The sequence below is a fragment of the Vidua macroura genome, chromosome 3 (genome assembly GCF_024509145.1).
Source record: "Vidua macroura isolate BioBank_ID:100142 chromosome 3, ASM2450914v1, whole genome shotgun sequence".
NCBI classification, from domain to species: domain Eukaryota; kingdom Metazoa; phylum Chordata; class Aves; order Passeriformes; family Viduidae; genus Vidua; species Vidua macroura.
Genome location: NC_071573.1, coordinates 51,735,843 through 51,757,623, shown reverse-complemented (window position 1 = coordinate 51,757,623; position 21,781 = coordinate 51,735,843). Strand labels below are relative to the sequence as shown.

The following is a 21,781-nucleotide window of genomic DNA, read 5'->3' as shown; positions in this document are numbered from 1 at the left end:
GTACAGCTTTGTTGTATGTACCATTATCACTGAGAATACTTTGGAAGAAAGGATATGAATATAGACAGTCATGTTTCTTCAGGATCCATGGAAAATGTACCTACAGTTGAAATGTGAACACTTATTCCTACACCCAAAATCACTTCCACCTTTTCTACTGAATTGTTTTGTAGAAGTACGTATGTGTGTCCTGTGGCAGGAGATTGTTCTCACTGACACTGCTTTGAACTCAACTGCACCATTGAGTTTTCAGTTGCTTCTCATTGGTTATATGCTCATATAACCTGACTTATTTCTGTCTGTCTTGCTCCCATTTGTCCCAAATTTTCTTAACTTCTAATTCTGCAAAATTTCTGATTGATGTTCTACATTCTTTGAATGAATTAGGGTTCCCTTGTAGCAGATGCTTTACTACTTCCGTTTTTCTGTTCATATGCTATAACAAAAAACCTTTTCTGCTTGGCTTGGATAATTTCTTTGAAAAGGAAGGATGGCTTTGTAACCAGTACCTTTGCCACTTAACGTACTGGAATAGCCCTTAGAGACTGCTGCATGTCAGCTGAGACCTGGCACTGCAGTGCAGTCTGAAGGTGACACATACTGATACTGACAGTATCAAGCAAGCAGTGTATTTGAATGTCACTGATGCTCATCCTCATCCCAAACAAACTGCAAAATTATGCTTGAGGTGTCTCCCTTGGTCGCCCTGATTCAGGTGGAGAAAAGCTCATTGTAGAACAGGGTAAGCAACATTTCTTTGCCTCAACCCTTGCTTACTCCTTCAAGTGCGTATACACATGCCTGCTGTGGCAGATGGGCTATCACCCCCCCACCATGTTCCTTACAAGCCCTTTCTCTCAATCACTTTTTAAACCTAACTGGGGGAAGCATGGCCTGGAGGCAACTTTTCCTTCTTCAATGGCATTCCTGTCCCAAATTTCTTAAGTTAATGATGGTGTTTATGAATTTGGGTAATTTGAGGTGGGAAAGTCCTTGTGTTTGTAAGTACATATGTATGTGCCCACACTGTATATGTACAGTGTATAGACACACTCTCAAAAAAAGATAAGCACATCATATTATTACTTGGGTTTAGAGCCTTTTAGAAACAGCAGAGGCCTGAAAAAATACTGGTGTTTTCCAAGAAGATTGTATTGATAGAACTGCCAGGGCTTTCACTGGGCTGAGCCCTTACCTGCAGAGCAGCATCTATCCCTTCCACAGCCTCTCTAGGAAAAAAATTCAAGACTGTCAGAAATCAATTATTTCCTTGAAGAAAAGCTCCCATGTTTTAAAGTGTGGTTCTAAACCACAGAATAATATTAGTAATAGCTTCATTGCCTGAAATGTTTTTTCAGTGTTGCTTGAAGAGGTTTTACTTTTCTTTTACTTTTTGCCTGGAAGTTGTTTTTATTTTTATTTTCTATTTAATAGTGTTGGACTCTGTCCTAAAGAATATAGAGTCAAAGCATAACAGAATAAATAAATAGCTATTTATTTATAAACAGTGGGAACTCCTCATAGTAACAGGAAGAAATTAAAATCAGAAATGATTAACAGTGGTTGCAGTACAGTGTTTAGGCATGTCTTTTGTATAGCACTCAGCTTCAAGAGAAAACAGATCACTTGGACTGAACACCTACAATAATAAAGAATCCATCTGTTATAAATAGCTGTGATGTTTTCTTCCATGCCTGTGTGCAGCAATGAGGGGGGAAGAGGCCCACTACTGACAACCCTGTTCTGAGTAGTATTTGATTTTCGAAAGGGAGAGGGTAATAAAGAAAAGAGGGGGGTAATTCTGGTCTAGTGGTAGGGAGGAAGGTCCCAAAGCAAACTCCTCTGAAGCAGTGGAGTTGGGAGGTTGCAGAGAAATCTCTGCTAGTGCTGCGAATGCTATGCAACTCCTCTTCCATGTTCTCTTTTTTGTTTTGTCTGGGGGCAGAAGGAGACTGTGGTTGGTTTCCCTCCAGGTCTTCCTTCCTCTCCTGTTCATGGGATTCCCTGGAGTGCCTTGCTGCTTCTCTCAGATTCACTTGGGTTGTGACCACCTGCTAGAAGCCCTGGTGATGGACAAGTATTGTCCTGTCAGTAAAAAGCTTCTCTATGGCTTTCTCTGCCATTACTGGCATGCAAGCAAAGACCTTGTAATGAAAATAGATTTGCTCCCCGAAAGGAAATGTTTTTTTTTTTTTTTTGGCTTATAACTTTGGTGGAGGGATTTGCACAAGCTGCTGCAACCTCTTTTCCTCATGCAGAAAGATTTTTATTTTATTGGTTTGGGTTTTTTTTTTCCTTAAATTAAACACTTCATGGAATTGAGTGCAGCTCAAAGTGCCACTTTGAGAAGAACTGACTTAAAATTATCGCTCTGTGGCTACTAATAATATTTAAGTGCTTTACTCCTGAAAAATGAGTAACCCCTTGAACTGTGGGATGAGTTTCTCCAAGTCCAAAGCAAACTCACTTGCTTACATCACTGATCCATGGCTGATGATTCTGTGGAGTGTGCTGATTGGTTCTTTTACTGAGCTCTACTAAAATCTGTCTTTTGATAACAGGATTTTTGCTGAGACCTTAGGCATTTGTACAACCTAGTGCAGCTGGAACAAAGCAGTGCTCAAATCTCATCTTATAATAGGGCATGGGGAGGTGAGAGGGGAAGGGAAGGCAAACATTGGTGCAGGGAGAGAGACGTTAATCTCTGCAGTGTCAGTGTGTAAGGTGTAATTAGTTACTGTGCTTTGCTATGCACAACACCACTCCTTTCTCCTTTGTTGGTATATATTCCTTAGACAAATCAAATGTCTTGAAAAAATACAAACTAGATGTTTTATTGTGCATTTTTTGTGTATTTTTAAAACTGCTCTTTATGTAGGTCAAAGTGTGATATTTGTGAAGGTGTGTTTTGCTGCACGAGCAATCAGTGCTGACTACAGCAGCACTTTAGTAATACTACAGTCCTATTTTTTCAGTAGTAAACTCACAGTGTTGTATGTATTTCTGTTTGTAGTGTCCTGTCTCTCCCCCTGAAGAAGAAAAGCTTATCACCATCAAAAGGCCTAAAAGTCCAGCTACAAATGAGTTATCAGATATCAACACCCAAACCAACTGGACTAAGTCTCTCCCATTGCCAACGCCAGAAGAGAAAATGCGACAACAAGCACAAGCCGTCCAAACAGATGTGGTTCCTATTAATGTGACTGGTAGGCTTTCAATTTCACTAATTGCATTACAATGATGAGAGAGGGCAGAGATGAAAGGGGATCTGTACAATTGGCTAGTCTTTAGACACTCATATATTCAATGCATGAATTTTAAATTACTTACCACATCTTTATATGAAAACCATTTTGCATTTAATAGTCTAAACCTGAACTTAATTAGAAAATATCAAAATCCCTTAAAACTGTCATTAATGGAGATAGTTAAAATATGTGGGTTTGAAACAGCATTAGATATTCACGAAGTGCAAAAAGAGGGCTGAGAAATAGCAGTGTTTTGCTGAGGACTGTGCTGAGGATGTGTAATTGAAAATCATGTTTTATCAAATGTTGATGGTATTTTAAGATTTTCTTCTAGTAATTTTATTTAAGGAAGGTTGTCAGGAACTTCTGTGTTCCAAAGACTAAATGTTACAAAAATCAAGGAAAAAAGCTCTAGGGTCTCATTTTTATCAGCAACAAAAGTTTCAGGTGTCAAGGAGAGTAGGGTTAGAACAGCAAAAGTTAATATACACCTTTGAGCAATACTCTAGGTAAGACACTCCACTTACATAATCATAGTCCACATCTTCTTGTTATAAACTGTGTATTAACTCTTCATTTTGAAAATGCTCTTTGATTTTACAGTTGCAGAACTCTCACTCTGAGGAAGTTAAATTACATTAAAGACTAATGCAGAATAGACAATTCGTTGTGGGTAAAATAGAATTTATGTCAAAGATGGCATTATCACTTAGTTTTAATAACCTCGTTTTTCTGCACAGTATCAAGATTGTCTCTTATTAGTTAATTCAGATAACTGACTGCTTGCCTGCCAAAGCCAGGATGATATTCAATATCCAATTTATTTCAAATGCCATATGGCGTGCTCTGACTCCATGCTTACTCTGACAATCAATAGTTTGCAATGTTTGGTTTTGTTTTGAAAGTAAATTAGGTTCTCTTTCCCTTCATGACTACCAATGCTTTTTTCACCTGTATTTTTATAAGCTAGTATTTTAATTAGTATTATTTAATAGTATTTAAATATTCTAGTAGTATAGGAACAGGACAGCTCTAACATCAGCAAGCTCTGAGAAATCAACAAGAAATTATTCCTTCAATAGCAGAAAGTATTTGAAGTAGACAGATGAAGACAACATGAAGTCATGAATACTCCACCTCTGGAAAACTAATAAAAGGAAAATACATGCAATGCTGGAATGTTACTAGGCCAGTTGGTATTATCTAGGGAATTTAGGGTACAGATGCAGAAGGCCAAGTTATGGGAACAGCGGATAATCTGACATAATCAGTAAGCTTTAGATACTGTGGCAGCAGGAACACAGTATACTTAGAGAAACAGTAATCTGTTGTTTGATTTAATGACTCTGCATACTGCAAAAGATATGGGAGAAGTAAACATGAAAAGAAAAATGAGGTAGAGGGATCAAATAACGCATAGAATTAATTCAGTATCATGTGGAACATTACCTTGTTTGGATAAATTATGTGTGTGACTTCAACCTGCATAATTTGATTGGTGTAGCAAAGCTTGTGTCCCCTGAATTGATTAGCCAGGACTCAGAAAACTCAGCAATTCTCAACTTTTGCAATTGAAATGTGCACATGCATATTATATCTCACTCATATTTATCTCACTTTTTCTGGAGTGTATGACGGAGCACTTACTCCCTTTTAAACATGGTAATTGGAAGAGGTAGAAAGGCAGGGCATTAAAGGAAGACTGCTCTTGCATCATGCGATCTGGTCTCCGGGATCCATCATTCCCCTTCCCTTGAAATAATTGTATTGCCACTGTGAAACAAGGCAAGCATGTGAGCCACACACAACATACAGAAAAAGCTGCTGTCCTTGTTCCTTGTAAAAAGTCACAATCTGCTCCCCTCCTCTGCTCTCCCACATACCAAGTAATTTTGTTTTGTGAAGTTCCTTATGTTACTGCACAAGGCAGGAAAAAAACCTGACAAGAAATCCGGTGCCGTTTGTTCAACATAACACGGAACAAACCGTTGAGGATTTTGTTTTGATTTGGCTTTTTCCTTCACACACTCTTTTCCTTACTCTCCCAGAAGAGAGGTCAAAAAACTTCAATTTTATTACTCCTGGCATGAAATAAAAGGTTAACCTCTGAAGAGGTTGCTGGCAATTGATAATGTTCTCAGCAGTGCATCAGTGGTGATTCTGCTACAAAGGCCTCTCACGTGGCTGTGCAATAAATGCTCCATGAGTTCAGCTTTCAGGGCTCTTTGGTGAACAGATTGCAACTAATACAGTAGTCATAAAAATCTGTTGGATAGCCTGAAGGTGGAGGGGCATTGCATTAGGCTTACAAGCTGCTGACTAGACATCCAGATTTGGAAGCAGTTTTGGTCTCAGAGTGCTTGGGTGGAGCTTTATTCTGGAAGTGATAGACTGAATTTTTCAGTGGTGGCCAGTCTTTGCATTTACATATCCTATGGGTTAAAAGATATATATGTATATATATAATGGTGTCTGTTCTCATGGGCTTTCCAGAACTAACTTTCTTTACAGATGGAGGAGTCTGGTAATGGTGGAGGTGATCAGTGCCAGGCTGGATCCTGCAAAATATTTAAGCATTTGCTTGAGTCCGGCTTGACTGACTTCAGTGAGATTTAAGTGCATACTTAAATATTTTCTGTGAATCCAAGGAAACTGAGTATACTGTGTGAGGGACAACTGAATAAAGTATATAAGGAATACCTAGATGATTTATTACAAACCTGTAAGAGAAGGAGAAAAGTATTCTTAAATCTGTAAAATATACTTACCATTGACATTGATATTTTCTAAAATGAAAAAGATGACAGTGAAGAAAGAAAAAAAGACTAAGACATTCTGATTTTGCTTGTTGGATTTCACTGAAGTTGCTATTTTGAAATTATACAAATTTGCATAGTGGCCTTTGTATATCAAAAGCCATTAAAGATGGATTGGTTGAGTTAGCTTTTAGGTAGCTCATTTGGAACAAATTGCTGTGGATCATTTGACACAGTAACATTTCCCCATGACCATCCTGTTTGTGCTATCTGAAGCTTCATGTAAAAGACTCTTTCCTTGTTTGCACCCTGTGCTTACCACTTACATTTTATTCCAGGGCTTTATTCAAAGCTACGGTACAATTTTCTTGCAACTCACCATCTTGGGCATGATTGCTGGCCTTTGTGTGGATAGAGATATGTTCAGAGATGCAAAACTTTATTCTTCAAATCAGTTGGATTTGTATAATATGGTTAGAATTATTTTTATCGTCCTGCAGGACAGAATAACCTAATGTCCTGACTTTTGCCCCATATGGGTCGTAACATCCTAATAGTGGTGCTTCCCGAGACAGTGGATAGTCTGTCTCAATATTTCAGGACTACTACTAAGCCAGTGGGATCCATAGCTCTCAATTTTGTAGTTCCCATGGGCTTCCCCTCCTCCCTTAATCTGACTTCAATCAATCCAAAAGTTGGACGAAGCTGACATTTTGCGACTGCAAGGATTCCACTCAGCAAAAGTGTGGCCTGTGGTCAAGGCTCTGGTCAAACAGAGTCAGAGTCTTTATATTTACAACATGGTAAATGAAAATGCTACATTTTTTCCCTTGCATTTTCACAAGTCCACATGCTATACTTCCATATATGACTGTATCTTTAACTGTATAGAGGTAATGAGGTTTTCTATGCTACTCGCACGACACACATCGTACTGATGTGTGCAGTCAGCCAGGGGTAATTGTTATGATGTATTAGTTACCGTGCATTAATCACTTTCTAGAGGTAAATAATTTGGTCATCAATTTTCAAAAAAACGTGTAGAATGGAAAAAAACATGTATAATGCATTTCAAGGTTTTCCTGCCTTTAAGTTTTAAATGGATCATCTAAAGGACATTGAGCAGTGCTTTAAAAAGGGAATTTACATGTGAGCTACAGGGGGTAGCTGTTAAAGTTTAAAAGTAGCAGAGAATTAGCTCATGATCTATAGTGCAATCTTTATCTTACTGCTATTGAAATGGCCAAATTATAAACCTCTAAACAAAAGTGAATTCCTAAAGAAAAGCTGCTTTATGATAGTGGTGCTTCTGGGTCCCATTATGATACAGCACATGGTCATCATAAGGCTTTGTCTGGCAAAGTGCACTTACACATTTTTTTTAGCTCATGGCATTGTATATTTTTATAATCATCTGTAAATTTTCGATTTGAAGCAGCTTTCGCTCTGAAATATTTATGAGTCCATGAGATCAGTTTGATCTCTGTGTGCTCCATAGTTCTTATTTGTATTCGTGTTAAAAGATCAACACCAGAAATGCGGTACACTTGACAGGTTCAGAGGAACTTGGAATGAAAAAAAGGGCCTCATGCGAATTAATGATGGAGCTGTGCAAAGGCATCGTAATAGCTGTTGCCAATAGCAATGTCTGTTCCTGCATAAACCATTGTGATCCTTCATTTTCATGAGCAGATTTGCTTTTTCTGCAGCTCATTACTTAAAAATAAATTAACAAAACCACAGAAAAAGCTATGAAGGGCCAAAATAAAGCAAGGATTCTCTTTGCTTGTGGAATTAGAGCTGCTCTCACCAAATAGGAATTGGGCTCAGGAAGTCAGAATTCCTTTTAAAACATGCAGTACTGTGTAATGGATATTTGTGTCTAAAGCCTTACTGTGACAGTGTGCTGTATCTTCCTTCAGTGTAAACCTTCATTGTAGGACCAAGCTAACACCATTTATTAATGCCTTTTTTTCCATTTCTACAACAAAACTAGTGGAAGAAAGTGCATGATGTCAGTGTGCTTGGAAGTAATGTTGCTTTGCTTGTTCTACCATGTATTAGGGGAGAATTTCGACCGCCAAGCCAGCATTCGGCGGTCTCTAATTTACACAGACACGGTGGTAAGACGGCCGAAGAAAGTCAAAAGGAGAAAGACTATTACAGGAATCCCTGACAACATACAAAAGGAGCTAGGTATGGCTCATCAGAACTGTATTCCATCCACTGTTCATTGTCACTGCTTATCATTACTCGACTAACTACATCACCAGTGCTCATGAAACCAAATACAGTCTGATAGCCTATTTCAGTTCCAAATATGTGTGTGCCTCCTTGCCACCTCTTGCATTGGGAAGCTGGGACCTTTAATCTGTTGACTTCCATCTGTTAAAGGGAACAGGGTGTTTGGAAAATGGTGTACTGGTACAATGAAAATGTGCAGGGATGTAAGGTGTCTGGACTTTAATGCTTTCCTTCAGATTTGGTCATCTCTTCCAGGATGTTCACCGAAGCAAAACTGAAGTGGGCAGATGTATTGCTTGTGAGTAATTATTTAGTGGAGTAAATCAATTCATGGATGCCTTCCTGAATCTGCCAAGGATTGCAGATTCAGAGTGAAGAACCTATTTTCCAGTTCAGTTTTGGCAACCCCTTAAGTATCAGTGTTACTTGATTGGCAGTAACTTACCTGGGTTTATTAGCTATTCCATATATTCTAAAGTAATAGAATATATGGAATATATTTCTTTCCTTTAGAATATATGGAATAGCTAATAAACCCAGGTAAGTTGGGTTTATTAAGAAGGAGGACTGCCTGAGGTAGTATAAATGTGGTCTATCTCCTTCCCATTTGATAATAGATGCGAATTCAAAGCTGATGAAACAGTCTGAATTTTGGCAGATCTTTCAGACACTTTTTGCAGAATTCTTTGATTTAAATTGTGTTATTTTAGTTTATTTTTTGAAAAATTATTTCAGTTTTTCCCAGACTATAACTTCACAGATAAAAGTATCTCCCCCCCCCCCCCCCTTTTTTTTTTTTCCATAGAGGAAAAATATGTTTTAAAATAGTCTGGCAGAACTTAATTTTGGTGCTTTACATGTGAAATCATCTCATATATTGATGATTTCAGTAAGTTTTAGTACCTTGCATGTTGCATCTATTTATTTATTTATTTTTAATTATGTTTTCAGTTCTTGGTCATTTTTCTGGATTTTTCAGAAACAGAAACAAAATTCTGTAGCTTGTCTGGATGGGTTTGAAATGAGCTAGAGGATCAGGCACAGAGAAAGCCAAGAAACAGACAATTACATGCAGAAAAGTTTGTGAGTGGAACTGTGCTCCTTCAGCATCTGTAATGAAAGAGTCCTCTGCCATGGGAATCCTCTGCCTCAAGAAAGCATTTACAAAATGTAAAGGTTACATTTGTGATCATTTCAAAAAGATGTTTCATGCTTGAAGACATCAACTGTAGTTGTATTTGGTGGAGTAAACTGAGAATGCCGTTGGCATCTATCCTAAAAAGAATTCTTCAATTAATACCTTAAAAGAAGTTCATGACTTTTGCCAATCGGTTCACTAAGGATGACAAGTTTTTACCTTGATTTTCATCTTTCATGTCTGTGCTGAGCACATTTCATGTTGCGCTACTTGGAGGTTTCCCTTGGCTTCTAGTTTAAATTGTGGACTGTCAGTATCCCACTGTAGTAGCGCTCTCTGGATGGTTCCCTGGCCCCCAGCCTGCAGGCACACAGGGCTTCAGCCATCTGCCTTAGGGCATAAGTTGTCTGAGGAGCTCCATGTTGCTTCCATGGTGGTTGTATCTCTTCCAGGGAGCAAATTGTATGCCAGGAGAACTCTGTGACGGCAGTATCCATCCTATTAGCATATCGGTTTCCATCACAAGACAGAAGGTGCACTAGAAAAGAGTGATAGTATCTTATCTTATACCTGGGGAAACCAGACATACTGCAGTGAAGTGACATAGCCAGTCAGCCACCAGGCTGCTGGCAAAGCTGGGAATAACTGCAAGTCTCCCCCATCCCTGTTCAGTGCACTTTCTGCCTTTTCTCCCCTGTCACTCCCCAGATATTTCTGTAGCAGTCCATTCCCTATTTCTCTTACACTGTCCCAAAACAAACAACGAGTTGTTTTAAAACATTCCACAGTTCATTTGATCAGAACAAGTATCCGGACTAAACTCCAAATTAAGCAGTTGCATTATGCATATTGACATTCTCCCTGTGGTTTCAGCTGAATAAATCTCTTTGTTTCTCCTCTAAAGCATTGCTGTGAATGGTTATAATATTTGCACAAAGATTAAAATCCCTTGGTACACTAGAGTTGCTGTGTGCAGGCTAAATAACCAATATATACAGCAGATTCTTGTAACCAGTTGTTTATCCTTCAGAAGGAAGCAGAAACTTGAGAGAACCTCAAAGCTTCAACCAGGTTTGGACTATTTTCATTTCTTGTGAGAGAGCCTAGAAGAACTTTTGTGAGGCCAAGCTGCTGGGGTTCTCCCTTGGCTGCTTTGGGTCCTTTGGAACAGAAGAGACCAAGCAGAAGAGAAAGCCTGCACTGGCTGCTGGCCTGAGCTCACCGGATGTGGTGCCCTCATAGAACTTAGCCAGACATACTGAAAGGAAACATTAACTTCACCCATGTGCTCAAAGTATCTTTAAACATTCCTGCTTTTTAGCATGGAAATGCTGTTATGTTTTCACAGGTGTCTTCCAGCGATGAGCCAGTCTCTCTGTGTAGACTGGAAAATTCTGCATAAAAAATTCTGTGTAAATAAAATGCAACGTGATAGATGGGATTCTGAGACACAGTCAGAATGTGAAGTGTCTACCAGTTTAGAGATGGCAACTACTTTTTGAAGTTGTTTTTTAACTGCAGCACCCTCTCAGTACTATTTAGAAGAGTGACACCAAAGTAAAAGGAGAAGAAGGCAAAGCATTCTTCTCTCTGCCAAAGACAGCAATGATAAAGAATTAGTTCTGCATGCTTCTGAATTACCTTCCTTGTCTTACCGAACATAAATATTACATACATACTTAATGGGAGTCAGTATTGAGTCAAAATGGCAGAAAGAACAAGAAACTTTGAGATGTTTTACTTCAAGTGCTCTTGATTTCTCTGCTCTGTTGCCATTATCCATTGTCTCTAGATGTCTTCTTCAGATGGTACCTTATATGCAAACCTATATTCGCCCCTCAGACAAGAAGATGATTCCCAAACAGAAGTTCGGTAGAGATGAGCACCTCTCTGGAAGAGCCTGTCACTGGCCTTGCACATTTCTTGGCTCTTGGTTATCATCAGCTCCCTTCATGCATTCCAACTCTCCAGATGAAGTAAAGGCAGCAAAATGCTTTCCACCTTTCCATGGTCCCTTCTTTGTGTCAGTGCTCTAGGGTCTAGCTCAGTCTAACTTTCTTTTTGTGAAGTTCTAAGTTACCTGGCTGTGAGTGATTCTCAGAGCTCTGCACCAGTGCAATCCTAGACACCAGTGGGCAGCTTCTGATGTCTCAGACTCCCTCCCTGTCTTGCAAGGAGGAGCAGGTCTCAGACTTGACTATCAGTTCCAACACAGTTCCTAATAAACATACCCTACCAAAACAGGGGAGAGGAAAACATCTTCAACTTCTCCACCTTTTGATTCCTCCTTCTGTCTGTTTGATGGGGTTTTTTTTATTCCAACGTAAATTTTCTGTCTTCTTGGTTTCCAAAAATGTCTTCTAATTTTATGCTTCATTTAGATTATTTAAATCCTTTTTTTTCCATGTTACAGATCCAATCCTTTTTTTACATCTTAGAGATGCAATTCGTAGTCGTTTTGGTTCTGTGATTTTCTTGCCCCATGTACTTTCTTTTCCCCTTCTTGACCTAAAGGTTCAAAGGGTCAGAATAACCTCATACTGTTTTTTCGGCTTATTTTCCTACCTCACTTTTTCAGTAGCTCACTGTCACCTGTTGGATCTCATGTCAGTCATTGGGATGGAAACAACTGACACCTCAACTGTCAGTCCTTCATTTGCTTTCTTGCCGTGCAGCTCAGACCCCTGGTGGTACCAGTTGGTGTCTCAGGTATCATTTGGGACTGTTGAAGCTCTCTCTTGACATGCCTGAGAGGAAGCAATTCCATCTCAGCAACATGGGGGCAAATGAGTCCTTCTGATCTTTGAAAACTCAGCTGTTCTATTAAAAACGCCTCTTAATTGATACTCTTTTCCAATTAGTTCCCTCCAGGGCTAGCAATCACTCAAGTTACGGGTCCCATGGGTAAAAAAAGTCCTAGATACCCATTGGTCCTACAGAAATACCACACAAATACCCAGCTGTTCCAGCCAAGTAATTCTGCACCTGCTTCTATTTGGAACTTTAACAGTCTTTGGAGAGAATATCTCTGTTTCAAAGTTATTGTGCCTTTTGACTAACACTGGGTTTCTACCTGTAGTTTTTCACAATTTTACCTTTCCAGCACTATCCATGTATAGATCAGGTGTTAGAAAGCAGGTATAATCTGCTTTTTGATACTGGGAGAATGAAGAACACAGATGCCGAGAATATAAACTTCTCCAGAGGCTGTTAGGTTAGAGAAATGAACAGAATCAAGAAAACCTGAATTCCTGATACTTACATCAGAGTTCTGCCTCTCAGGGTAGCAGTGATATGTGCAGGTATTCAGGATTTTTTTTAGCTGGCAGTACTGAAAAGTTTCACAAGATTCACTGCAATATTTTTCTTCCCCTCTGAGAGATTACAGATGCTTCATGGATCACAATGAAAATTCCTTAAAATTGCCATAAGCCCAGTGTACTTGTCTGTTTCTTGTTGTGTATCTGTTAAAATCACTCAGTTTGTAATTGCTGGGGTAAAACAGAATATCTGGGGTTTTTTTTTTTGTAACACTAAACTGTGGTGCCTGCACAGTGACTTAGCCAGTTTACCAGGTTTGCAGGATTGCTAGGTGGGGCATGAGGAGGCAGTGAGAGCAACACACCTTAGGAATGTGCCTGTGGCATAAGAAACAAGTGCTTACATTAAAAATGGTTAGTCAGAAGGTAAGAGAGACTACTTCTTTGTTCTCGTTGAAACAGACATCTGCTTTGTGACACCAACACACACGCTGTTTATCTTTTCAAGCCCTCAGTTTTCCATGCTCATTTCAATGCAGAGGACCTTTCATGTGATTCTCTGCAACGAGCTGCTGGTGGCACCAGATCAGCTGGAGTCACAGCAGGGCTGCTAGTAGCTAGGCCCCAGGGATTATATACAGACACACTTTCTTCCCCATCAAATTTGCCAAATTTGTCATTCTCAATCCCTGTCCTCTCTAATGAGCAACACCAGTGACTACCAGAGTCCCCAGAGTGGGTATTCTTTACTAGCTGCTGGAGCCTGCACTGAACATGCACATTAGTGAAGAGCATTTGCCGTGAGAGATTTGCAGCATAGTAGGGTAATGAAGAAGAGCATAGATACAGGTCTGCTGTGGTGGACGTAGCACTGACTGCAGTGCTGCTGGATACAGGATCATACAAAAGGCAGACAGGACAATTACTTTCAGCCACTTTTATCATGCACCCAGTTTGCACATACTTCTGACTTTATAATGTTCAGCATCAGTAATCTGATGTCTGGTTCTGCAGCATTTTTTGCTGCAGTCTGCTCACACGTTTTCCCTGCAACTTGATGGATTTATGGATGGTATTCTTTAAAAGATCTGATTCTCTTCAAGGATTTTGGTGTTGCAGATATCTTCTATCTTCTGACTGCTATTTATTTAAGTAGGTGTTTTCTGACAAACCTAACATTATTAGTGTGCTTAGTCAAAGGCTTGAGCTGTCCCTTAGAATGGGATTGGCTTCTAGCTGCAGTACTAACAAAGATTTTAAGGGGATTTGAAAGTCCTTACTTTCCAGTATTACTCTAGAGGTGAGTGGGGGTTTTACAGTGCATTTGTAAATCGCAAATAAAATATTCCTTGCTACCCTCCTCTGAATTTCACCAAAATCATAAACACCTCAGCATTTTACCAGTATACCTGAGTCTTAAATGTTCCTCTGGTTGGTTTTTTGAACCATTTTCCCTGCAGATTTCTGTTGTCCCTCTTCAGAAAATAGAACTATAAAAAGAGTAAATCCTCACAGCTTTGCTGATAGAGTTTCAGAATTCTAAAAAAAAAAAATTTCTTAAAACCTCAAAGTTATGTTCCTGTAATAGTAACAACAATGCAAAATTCCTTCCCTGACCATATCCCATAGAAGGATTGAAGGATGTAGCCCTGTAGTTTATCTGTCTGAAGCTGGGCTGTCTTGCCCTCCATAATCCTGTGTTTATTTGGGCTCTGAATCATTCTGACTAGAAGAGGCCCCACACCATTGCAAAGATTTGCCCCAGTGGGCTTCCCTGCAGTATTGAGGTTGTGAACATTTGCTGCTGTTGAGTCAATTTATGCAGTTTCCCAGAGCATATTAGGCTGGACCATAAATGACATCTATTCTGGTAACAAACCCAGGGTAAGCACTGGTTCTCAGCAGCATCCTGTAGCTGGTTGTTGATGCTGCCCTCTTGTTAGTGTACTGTTCTGGCTGGGGCAGCCAGCAGTGCCCAGGCTTTTTTGGGGTGTGTGCCAAGGGAAGGGGCAGGAGCTGCTGCACCAGGCATTTTGGTATAGCCTTCAGTGGCCTCCTTTATTCAGTGGCCTTTTTTATTCAGTGCCATTAATTTTCTTTTTCAGACATCACTGTGCATTTACCATGAACAGTATGTCCCAATAAATGATTCTAACTCTCCTTGTTTTGAAAGGAGAAGGAGAGATTAGCAAGTCCAGCATTGGTTCACTTTGCCATTTACCTTCTCCAGCAGTAACATTTTGAACAGACATAAAACACCCATCTGCATTATACTACTTGTGAAAGAGGGTGCATTTAGCTTCCTCTGTGAATACAGTACAGACATACCACATACAAATGCTCTCAGCCACAGGTCAGTGTGTGACAGTATTAGACACTTGCTGTAGTGCTGACAGCTTCATTCTCCACCAGCACAAGCCTTTTGTCTCATCTGCATATGTGTTTGTGTGCGTGTGTGTGTTTCACAGTGGCAGAAGAAGAAAAATACCCCATCTCTTTGGTTATTTACATATCTTGGCATGCAGATTTTTGTTACCAGATATTTTTAATTGACCAACATTAAAATCAGTGATGTCATGGTTCCAGAAACATTTGTAATGTCTACTTTGATGTTTTTCTCTTTCTTAACCAAAGGGGTGCACTGATTCCATAGAAAAAAATACACCTGGAAAGGATGATTATTTTTCTTACTGTACAGTTCTTAATAACTGCATACGGAATATGCAAATCCCTCTCTTGGTTGGCTGCAGTAGTCCATCTGTTCTGACAGTATCTTGTATTAGATTATCCAAGACATTTGCCAGCATCTGAGTATCTAGCTTTGCAGCAAAGCTCTACCAGAAGCAGAAAGAGGCTGCATTTTTATGAGAGCAAGAGAATTTACACAAAGCAAGCTAACTAGGCTTCAAGCTGCTGAAAGACTACTTACATGCCTGAGGAAAAGAAGTAAACAATCCTTTTTGTGTGTGCTGCTTTAACTGTAGCCTTTTCAGAGCCCTCTTTTCCTTACCCTAAATGCCTCTTTTGCCTGCCAAGAATGAGGATGATTAAATGTCCTTTAAGTGGTGTTTTTAAAGCTGCATGATAAGAATACCTATCCTCCCAATGCAGTTTCATACAGTAAATATGAAAGGAGAACATTTCTTTCAGGCATGCTACTTTATTGCTCCTGAGACTCACTAAGGCAGAGACTTGAAATAACCAGTTCTCCCCCACAGTGACATATGTGTAGCATCCTTACCAGCATCTCCAGCAGCATGCCTGCCTCTCTCTTGCTATTTATACAGCAGTGCAACTGAACTCAAAAGCAACAGCTTTACACAGACTAATTTTAAAGCAGTCCTCTGGTTTGTGATTTTAAAAGGTGGCTACCAATATAATTGTAAGTTTAAAAGAGCCTTAAAATCCTTTCCATTGACCCGGTGATAGCTACAAATTGAACTAAAACTGATTTTCCAGTGTCTTCAAAGTTGGGGGTGGGGGGAGTTATGCCAATATGTTATTATTCCTTCTTGTAGAAAAAGTGATTTTTTTTTTTTTATTTCCTGATGGTGCTGAGGATGAGACAACCATCAATACCAGCTGTTTCTTTCCCCCAGTTCTTAGTGTTTTTCCTTTATGATAAATAGAAAGCAGTTGTATGGAGAAACGTCATCTAATGGTTTTCTTTGCAGTGTTGGATAATGCTTATATGAATGCTGTTACAGCATATGTATTACTTGTGGTAAAACAATGCATGTTTCCATGTGTTAGCATTCTTTCAGACAAACTGCAGGACTTGGAGAGCTATCTGTGTCTCCTGAAATATTTTTTTCTGAAGTGTAATGCTTGTAAAAAGTAGATCCTTTATTCATATTAGTCTCAGATTTCCTTCCCCTTTTCTTTATTGCATGAGGCATTAGCATGGGAACACACTTGATGTTTCTCGGGCTTTTGTGTGTTCCTGCTGCATTGCCTACTGGAAGTCAAACAGTACTACTTGGTTTCTGACATAACTGATTACTATGGAAATTATTACCATGTCATAAACAGAGGATTTCATGTGTCGAATGTGCGGCAGGAACGTAGACAGTTCTGTAAGCAGAAGGTTCCTGGTAATAAAGAAAAAAGGAAGAGAAATGCAGAAAACAGATGATGCCTCTGCAAAATCCATTGTTGCAGATTCTTCTTCAGAAGGCATAACCTGCAGGAGCATGGGGATCGAACAGTTTGCTGAGTTGCTGTTTTTTTTTTTAAATGAGTGAGAAGATAAATGTGAATTTGCGCTTCAAGAAATAATTCTTTTATTTTGACTCCAGCAGTTGGTACTGGCCAAAGTGATTTCCGAGGGCATTCGATGTATGTCCCAGATCACTGTTCCACGCTAGGGAGGCTAGACAGCTATCGCTCTGCTGTGCAGCGCTCTGAAACCAAGGACACCAGCTGCCAGACGGAGGAAGTTAAAGTTGTGCCCCCTTCGATGAGAAGAATACGAGCACAGAAAGGACAAGGCATTGCAGCACAAATGTCTCAGTTCTCCAGCTCATCTGGAAACATGTCAGTGATGAGCGATTCTGCTGCAGTTATATTTGCTTCTCGCCAAAATAACGATATGGGTTTCCACAGCTTGCCTCGGGTTGGTGCGAGAGTGTCTCTGCAGTCCCTAGATCAGACACAGAGCATGATGTCAAGGCAGACAGAAGACATTGCTGGCACTTTACCCCACCAGATAAGTAAATTGCAAGTGGATGATAGTGTTGTGCATCTGAGGAGTAATCCTACGATGGGGACTCCGTCAAGGCCAAAGTCCCAAGAGGTGAGAAGCTGTGATAGCGAGAAGTCCTCAAGCCCAGCATGTGTGGTCTCTCCTCATGCCACTTACTCAACAAGCATCATACCCAATGCAACACTGTCCTCCTCCTCGGAGGTTATCCTTATTCATGCTGCCCAGAGTGTTGGATCATTGGATAGTAAAATTTCCAGCTCCACTGCCTTTCCAAATCCAAGAGACAATCCTGCTGCCAGCAGTGCAGTAAGTGGGAAGGAAGATCACCATTCTTCAAGTGGTAACTGGAGTGAGAGTAGCTCCACACGTCACTCACAGACTTCAGATACCATCCCATCTACCACTGTTATGATGCTTTCTCTTGGTGACTCTGCTGTCTCTCTAAGCACTCCTGGCATTGCAGAGGCTGGGTCTCAGAGCATGAGTTACAGCTGTAGGAACCCTGCTGCTTTAGCAAGCCCTTCCCAGGACAGCGATGGTCGGAGTGAATCCAGCTATTCTGGGGAGCGAGCACAGGCAGCAGTGAGCAGCACAGAGCATTGGTTGTACAAGTCTTCAGAAAACAGCGAGACCCCTTCACGCAAGGTGGTTTGTACGACACCAGGCTGTGCCACGTCCGGTAGCAATCTGAGCAGCAGTAGCCTGGAGAGGACATCAGTCAGGGATGATTCTACTTCCCTGTATTCTGTGGACCAGGATGGCTATTATGGCTCCATGCATATGGACTCCGGACTGAAGGCAGACCTGCCATGCAACAGTACTAATGGTTTTGAGAACCCCCGAGACAGCGTGATAAATGTCTTTGAAGGAAAGGAGAAGAAACATCAGGATGACCACTTAGGCCAAGGGGACAAATCCCTTGCAAGAAACATCTCACTGAAAAAGGCAAAGAAGCCACCTTTGCCACCATCCAGAACAGACTCACTCAGAAGGGTGCCTAAGAAGAAAGCCCAATCCAATGGACAGATACTTGATGAAACCCTCATTGCCACTCTCCAGCATTCTTTGCAGCTGAATCTCAAGTGCAAAAATAGCAGCTCCCCTTCCCAGAGTCCCTGCAGTGATTATGAGGATCCCTGGGTGTTGCGCTCCCGCAGCCAAAGCTCAGTCAGCGCGAGCAGCAGCATGATGTCCACCACTGCTCCAAACCTGTATTCCATCTGCACAGTCACTCCCTCCCAGAGTGAAACAAGTAGCATAAAGTCGGAGTATGCTGACCAGTGGGGTTACTACAGTGACTATGCTGCAGTGGCAGATGACCAGGTGAAATCTCCAGTGACCCATTCTGCCAGTACTTCATCTGCTCTCAGCGATTACAGCATCAGCCACTTCAGTGATGGCTCAAGGGCTTCTGTGCCACAAGTGTCCAGTGGACTGGCCAAACCAAAGAGTGCTTCTCCCGAGAAATCCCACCGAGTCACATCACCATCGAGTGGGTACTCCAGCCAGTCCAATACACCCACTGCGCTTACTCCAGTGCCTGTACTTGTAAAGTCTGCATCATCAGGAAATGGGAAATCCAAGATGAAGCCTAAAGTGCCTGAAAGGAAGTCCTCTCTTTTGTCTTCAGTTTCCATGTCTTCGTCATCTACTTCTCTTTCTTCAAATACATCTACTGAAGGGAGTGTGAGTGTGAAGAAACTGGACCCTGTCCTGAGCCCTCCTGTGGATTCTGGTGCACCTCCTCCACCACCTCCTCTTCCAACATCTCAGCATTGCCCTGAGCTTTCTCCTCCTCCTCCTCCTCCTCCAGCAGAAGTAATGGATCTGTCACCATTGTCGACCTCTCCCACGTTCCCCCCTCCTCCGCCAGAAGCTAGTGTAAGTTCTACCTTTGCTCAGACTGTCCCATGGTTTCCGCAAGAAGCCTCCATCAGTTCGTTCTCTTCCCCTGTTCCTCCTCCTCCTTCTTGCCCCTTGGCTGTCCTGCCACCAGCACCACCGCTTGATCCCAAAATAACAAAAGGTGCAGCGATGTACCCACAGTATTCTTTTAAGAGACGCAGCCAGGAGGATTCTTGCTACAGTCCAGTGAAACAGCCAGTCAACAAGCAAGATTCATCAAGACCTGTGATGCCATTAGTAACCACCAAAGCACTGCAAATGGTGCAGTTGAGGTCTGTGAAAAAATCGACAGAAGGTGAATCATCAACTGAATCTGTTTCTGAAACCACTTCTCAGGAAAAGGGTACTGCAAATTCATCATCACAGTCTTTGTTAAAGCCATCTCTCTCACTAAAACTCAGTACCAGCTTAGGCAATGAGGAAATAAAAACTCAAGGCACCTCATTTAAAAATGCACTGTCTCGGGGTTCTCCTCTCATTCTCTCTGATAACACACCTGTGCTTGACAGTGATCAAAAGCCAGTGAGTGCAGTAGGTCTAAAGAAATCTTCTGAAGCTGATGCTCTGGGGTCAGCCACTGATGATACACCTGAGTCCTCAGTGCAGAGTGAAGACCTCCCTTCTGGCATGTCGCTTCAGGGGTCACCAGCATCTCCTGACAAGACTCAGGTTGTATTGCCAAGCAAGAAACCACCTCCTATTTCAAAGAAACCCAAACTGTTCCTTCTGGTACCACCTCCACAGTTAGACCCTACAGTGGAGAAAGCAGCTGAAGTGAGTGATACTGCCAGAAGCCCAACTAAGAGAGACGCTGTGCTTGCACGCTCTGAGGAGGCGAGAAATTGTCTTACAGATGGACTCGGTTCTAGCGAGATGGACTCTGGCAGCCTGGTTCCTGAGGGAGGAGCTGCTGGATTCACCTTCTCTGAGACAGTGGGAGCGAATGTCTTTGTGGTACAGCCTGCTGCATCACCAGTTCAAGAAGAACCCAGGCAGGAGGAGCAGTCTGCTTTTGATGAAGGAAGCAGTTCAGGCAGCAGCCAAGACAGTTGCAGTAACACTGACGGGCAGCTATCTCAAGAGAACGAAAGTGGTGAGTCTCTTTTCTCTAATTCAGATGCAGCAGTAGCTATTTTGAAGAAGATAGGGAGTGAGAATAGCCATCCTAGCATTGAGGTGGCATTCTGTAAAGGGCAGAACCTCTTGTGATTGTTAAATCTAAAACAAAAGAAGTTGCAGGGATCTGATTAATACTGTATGACATTTCATACAATTCCTTTCTGACTTCACATTGTTGGAGACACAGAAAGAAAATGCTTTATTTAACTATGGTAGTATTAAAGCATGCTATGAAAGCCGTTAATTTTTTAATACTGGTTTTGCATTTTAGTGGAAATGTTACAAATTCTGTTTTGTTACTGTTTTCCGCTTGTTATGTGTGAGCAGGCACAGGCATGTATTTCATGCACTGCAGTTCCCTAAGCAAGTGTTGATCTGAAATGGCAATAATGACAGCGCTGCACTCACTCAGTCCATTGAATGCTTCTCCTTGGAGGCAGCAAGGGCTGGTTTCAGGACTGTGTGCCCGTGGGGTTCGCACGACAGACTGACTGTGTTGTTCATTCTCTTTGCATAGTGGAGGTGTTTGAATCAGACACAGCCAGTAGTTCATTCCTGCCAAGCAGTAGTTATGGGGAAGAGACAGATGGAGTGGCAACACCAGCAAGACCAAGGACTACTGAGGATCTTTTTGCAGCCATTCACAGGTACTGTAGAAACTGCCCTTCCTGTACTGTCAGGTGCGGTAGGTCTCTCAGAAATAAATTTTACATTCTTTTATTGAACACCCAATTAAAACAGTCATGGCTTTAACAGAAAGCACGTATTTATCAACTTTCTAGTAAGGCTATATGTGAAAAAGATTAGGAAAAGAACTTGCATTTTATTGTTTTATAAATGTATTTAATCCATTCTGAACTAAACCCACCCAGATTAAATGGATGTAGATTATATTATAAATATCTTGCCCTTTAAAATATCAATTTACATCTAGTATTTACTGTGCTGTTCTCAATCTGCCATATTAACTCTACTGTTGCTTTTTCTGTGTATCTTCTGTTTTCATTCTCGTTCTTCTCCATCTCTTTTTACTCTCTTCGCTGCTTATATGGTGCAGTTTGGGACAGAGGCTCAACGCTAATGCTTCATGGCAAGCGTGGCTGAAACTGGCAAGTAACACAACATGTCAGTCATATGGCAAAACATATGGCAAACGCTGGATTATAGTTTGCCATAATCCAGCCTGAGGTCGGGTATTTTGTGTCAAACTGGTTCATGAATGAAACGTGCAATACGGGCTCTATTATTAATGGCATTATTCATTTCCCTTGAAAACAAAATCATCCGGAATGGTGGCTAGATTAATGTGCTGTTCACGTTAGGTGCTCAGAAAGAAGAAAACCCAAGAAAGCCCCAAGGACGGGAACGCCCAAAGGCAGAGCAGGGAACGCGGGCTCCCTTGGAGC

At 41.1% G+C, this 21,781-nt stretch overlaps 1 protein-coding gene across 1 annotated transcript in view; it reads left to right on the top strand.

Moving 5' to 3' along the window:
- NHSL1 (NHS like 1) overlaps positions 1-21,781 on the top strand; it is a 68,377-nt gene that overhangs the window by 40,273 nt on the left and 6,323 nt on the right. The window contains exons 4-7 of the mRNA XM_053973287.1: positions 3,014-3,206; positions 8,069-8,200; positions 16,945-20,349; positions 20,893-21,022. Coding sequence (XP_053829262.1) covers positions 3,014-3,206; positions 8,069-8,200; positions 16,945-20,349; positions 20,893-21,022 — 3,860 coding nt within the window. The remainder of the gene's footprint in view (positions 1-3,013; positions 3,207-8,068; positions 8,201-16,944; positions 20,350-20,892; positions 21,023-21,781) is intronic.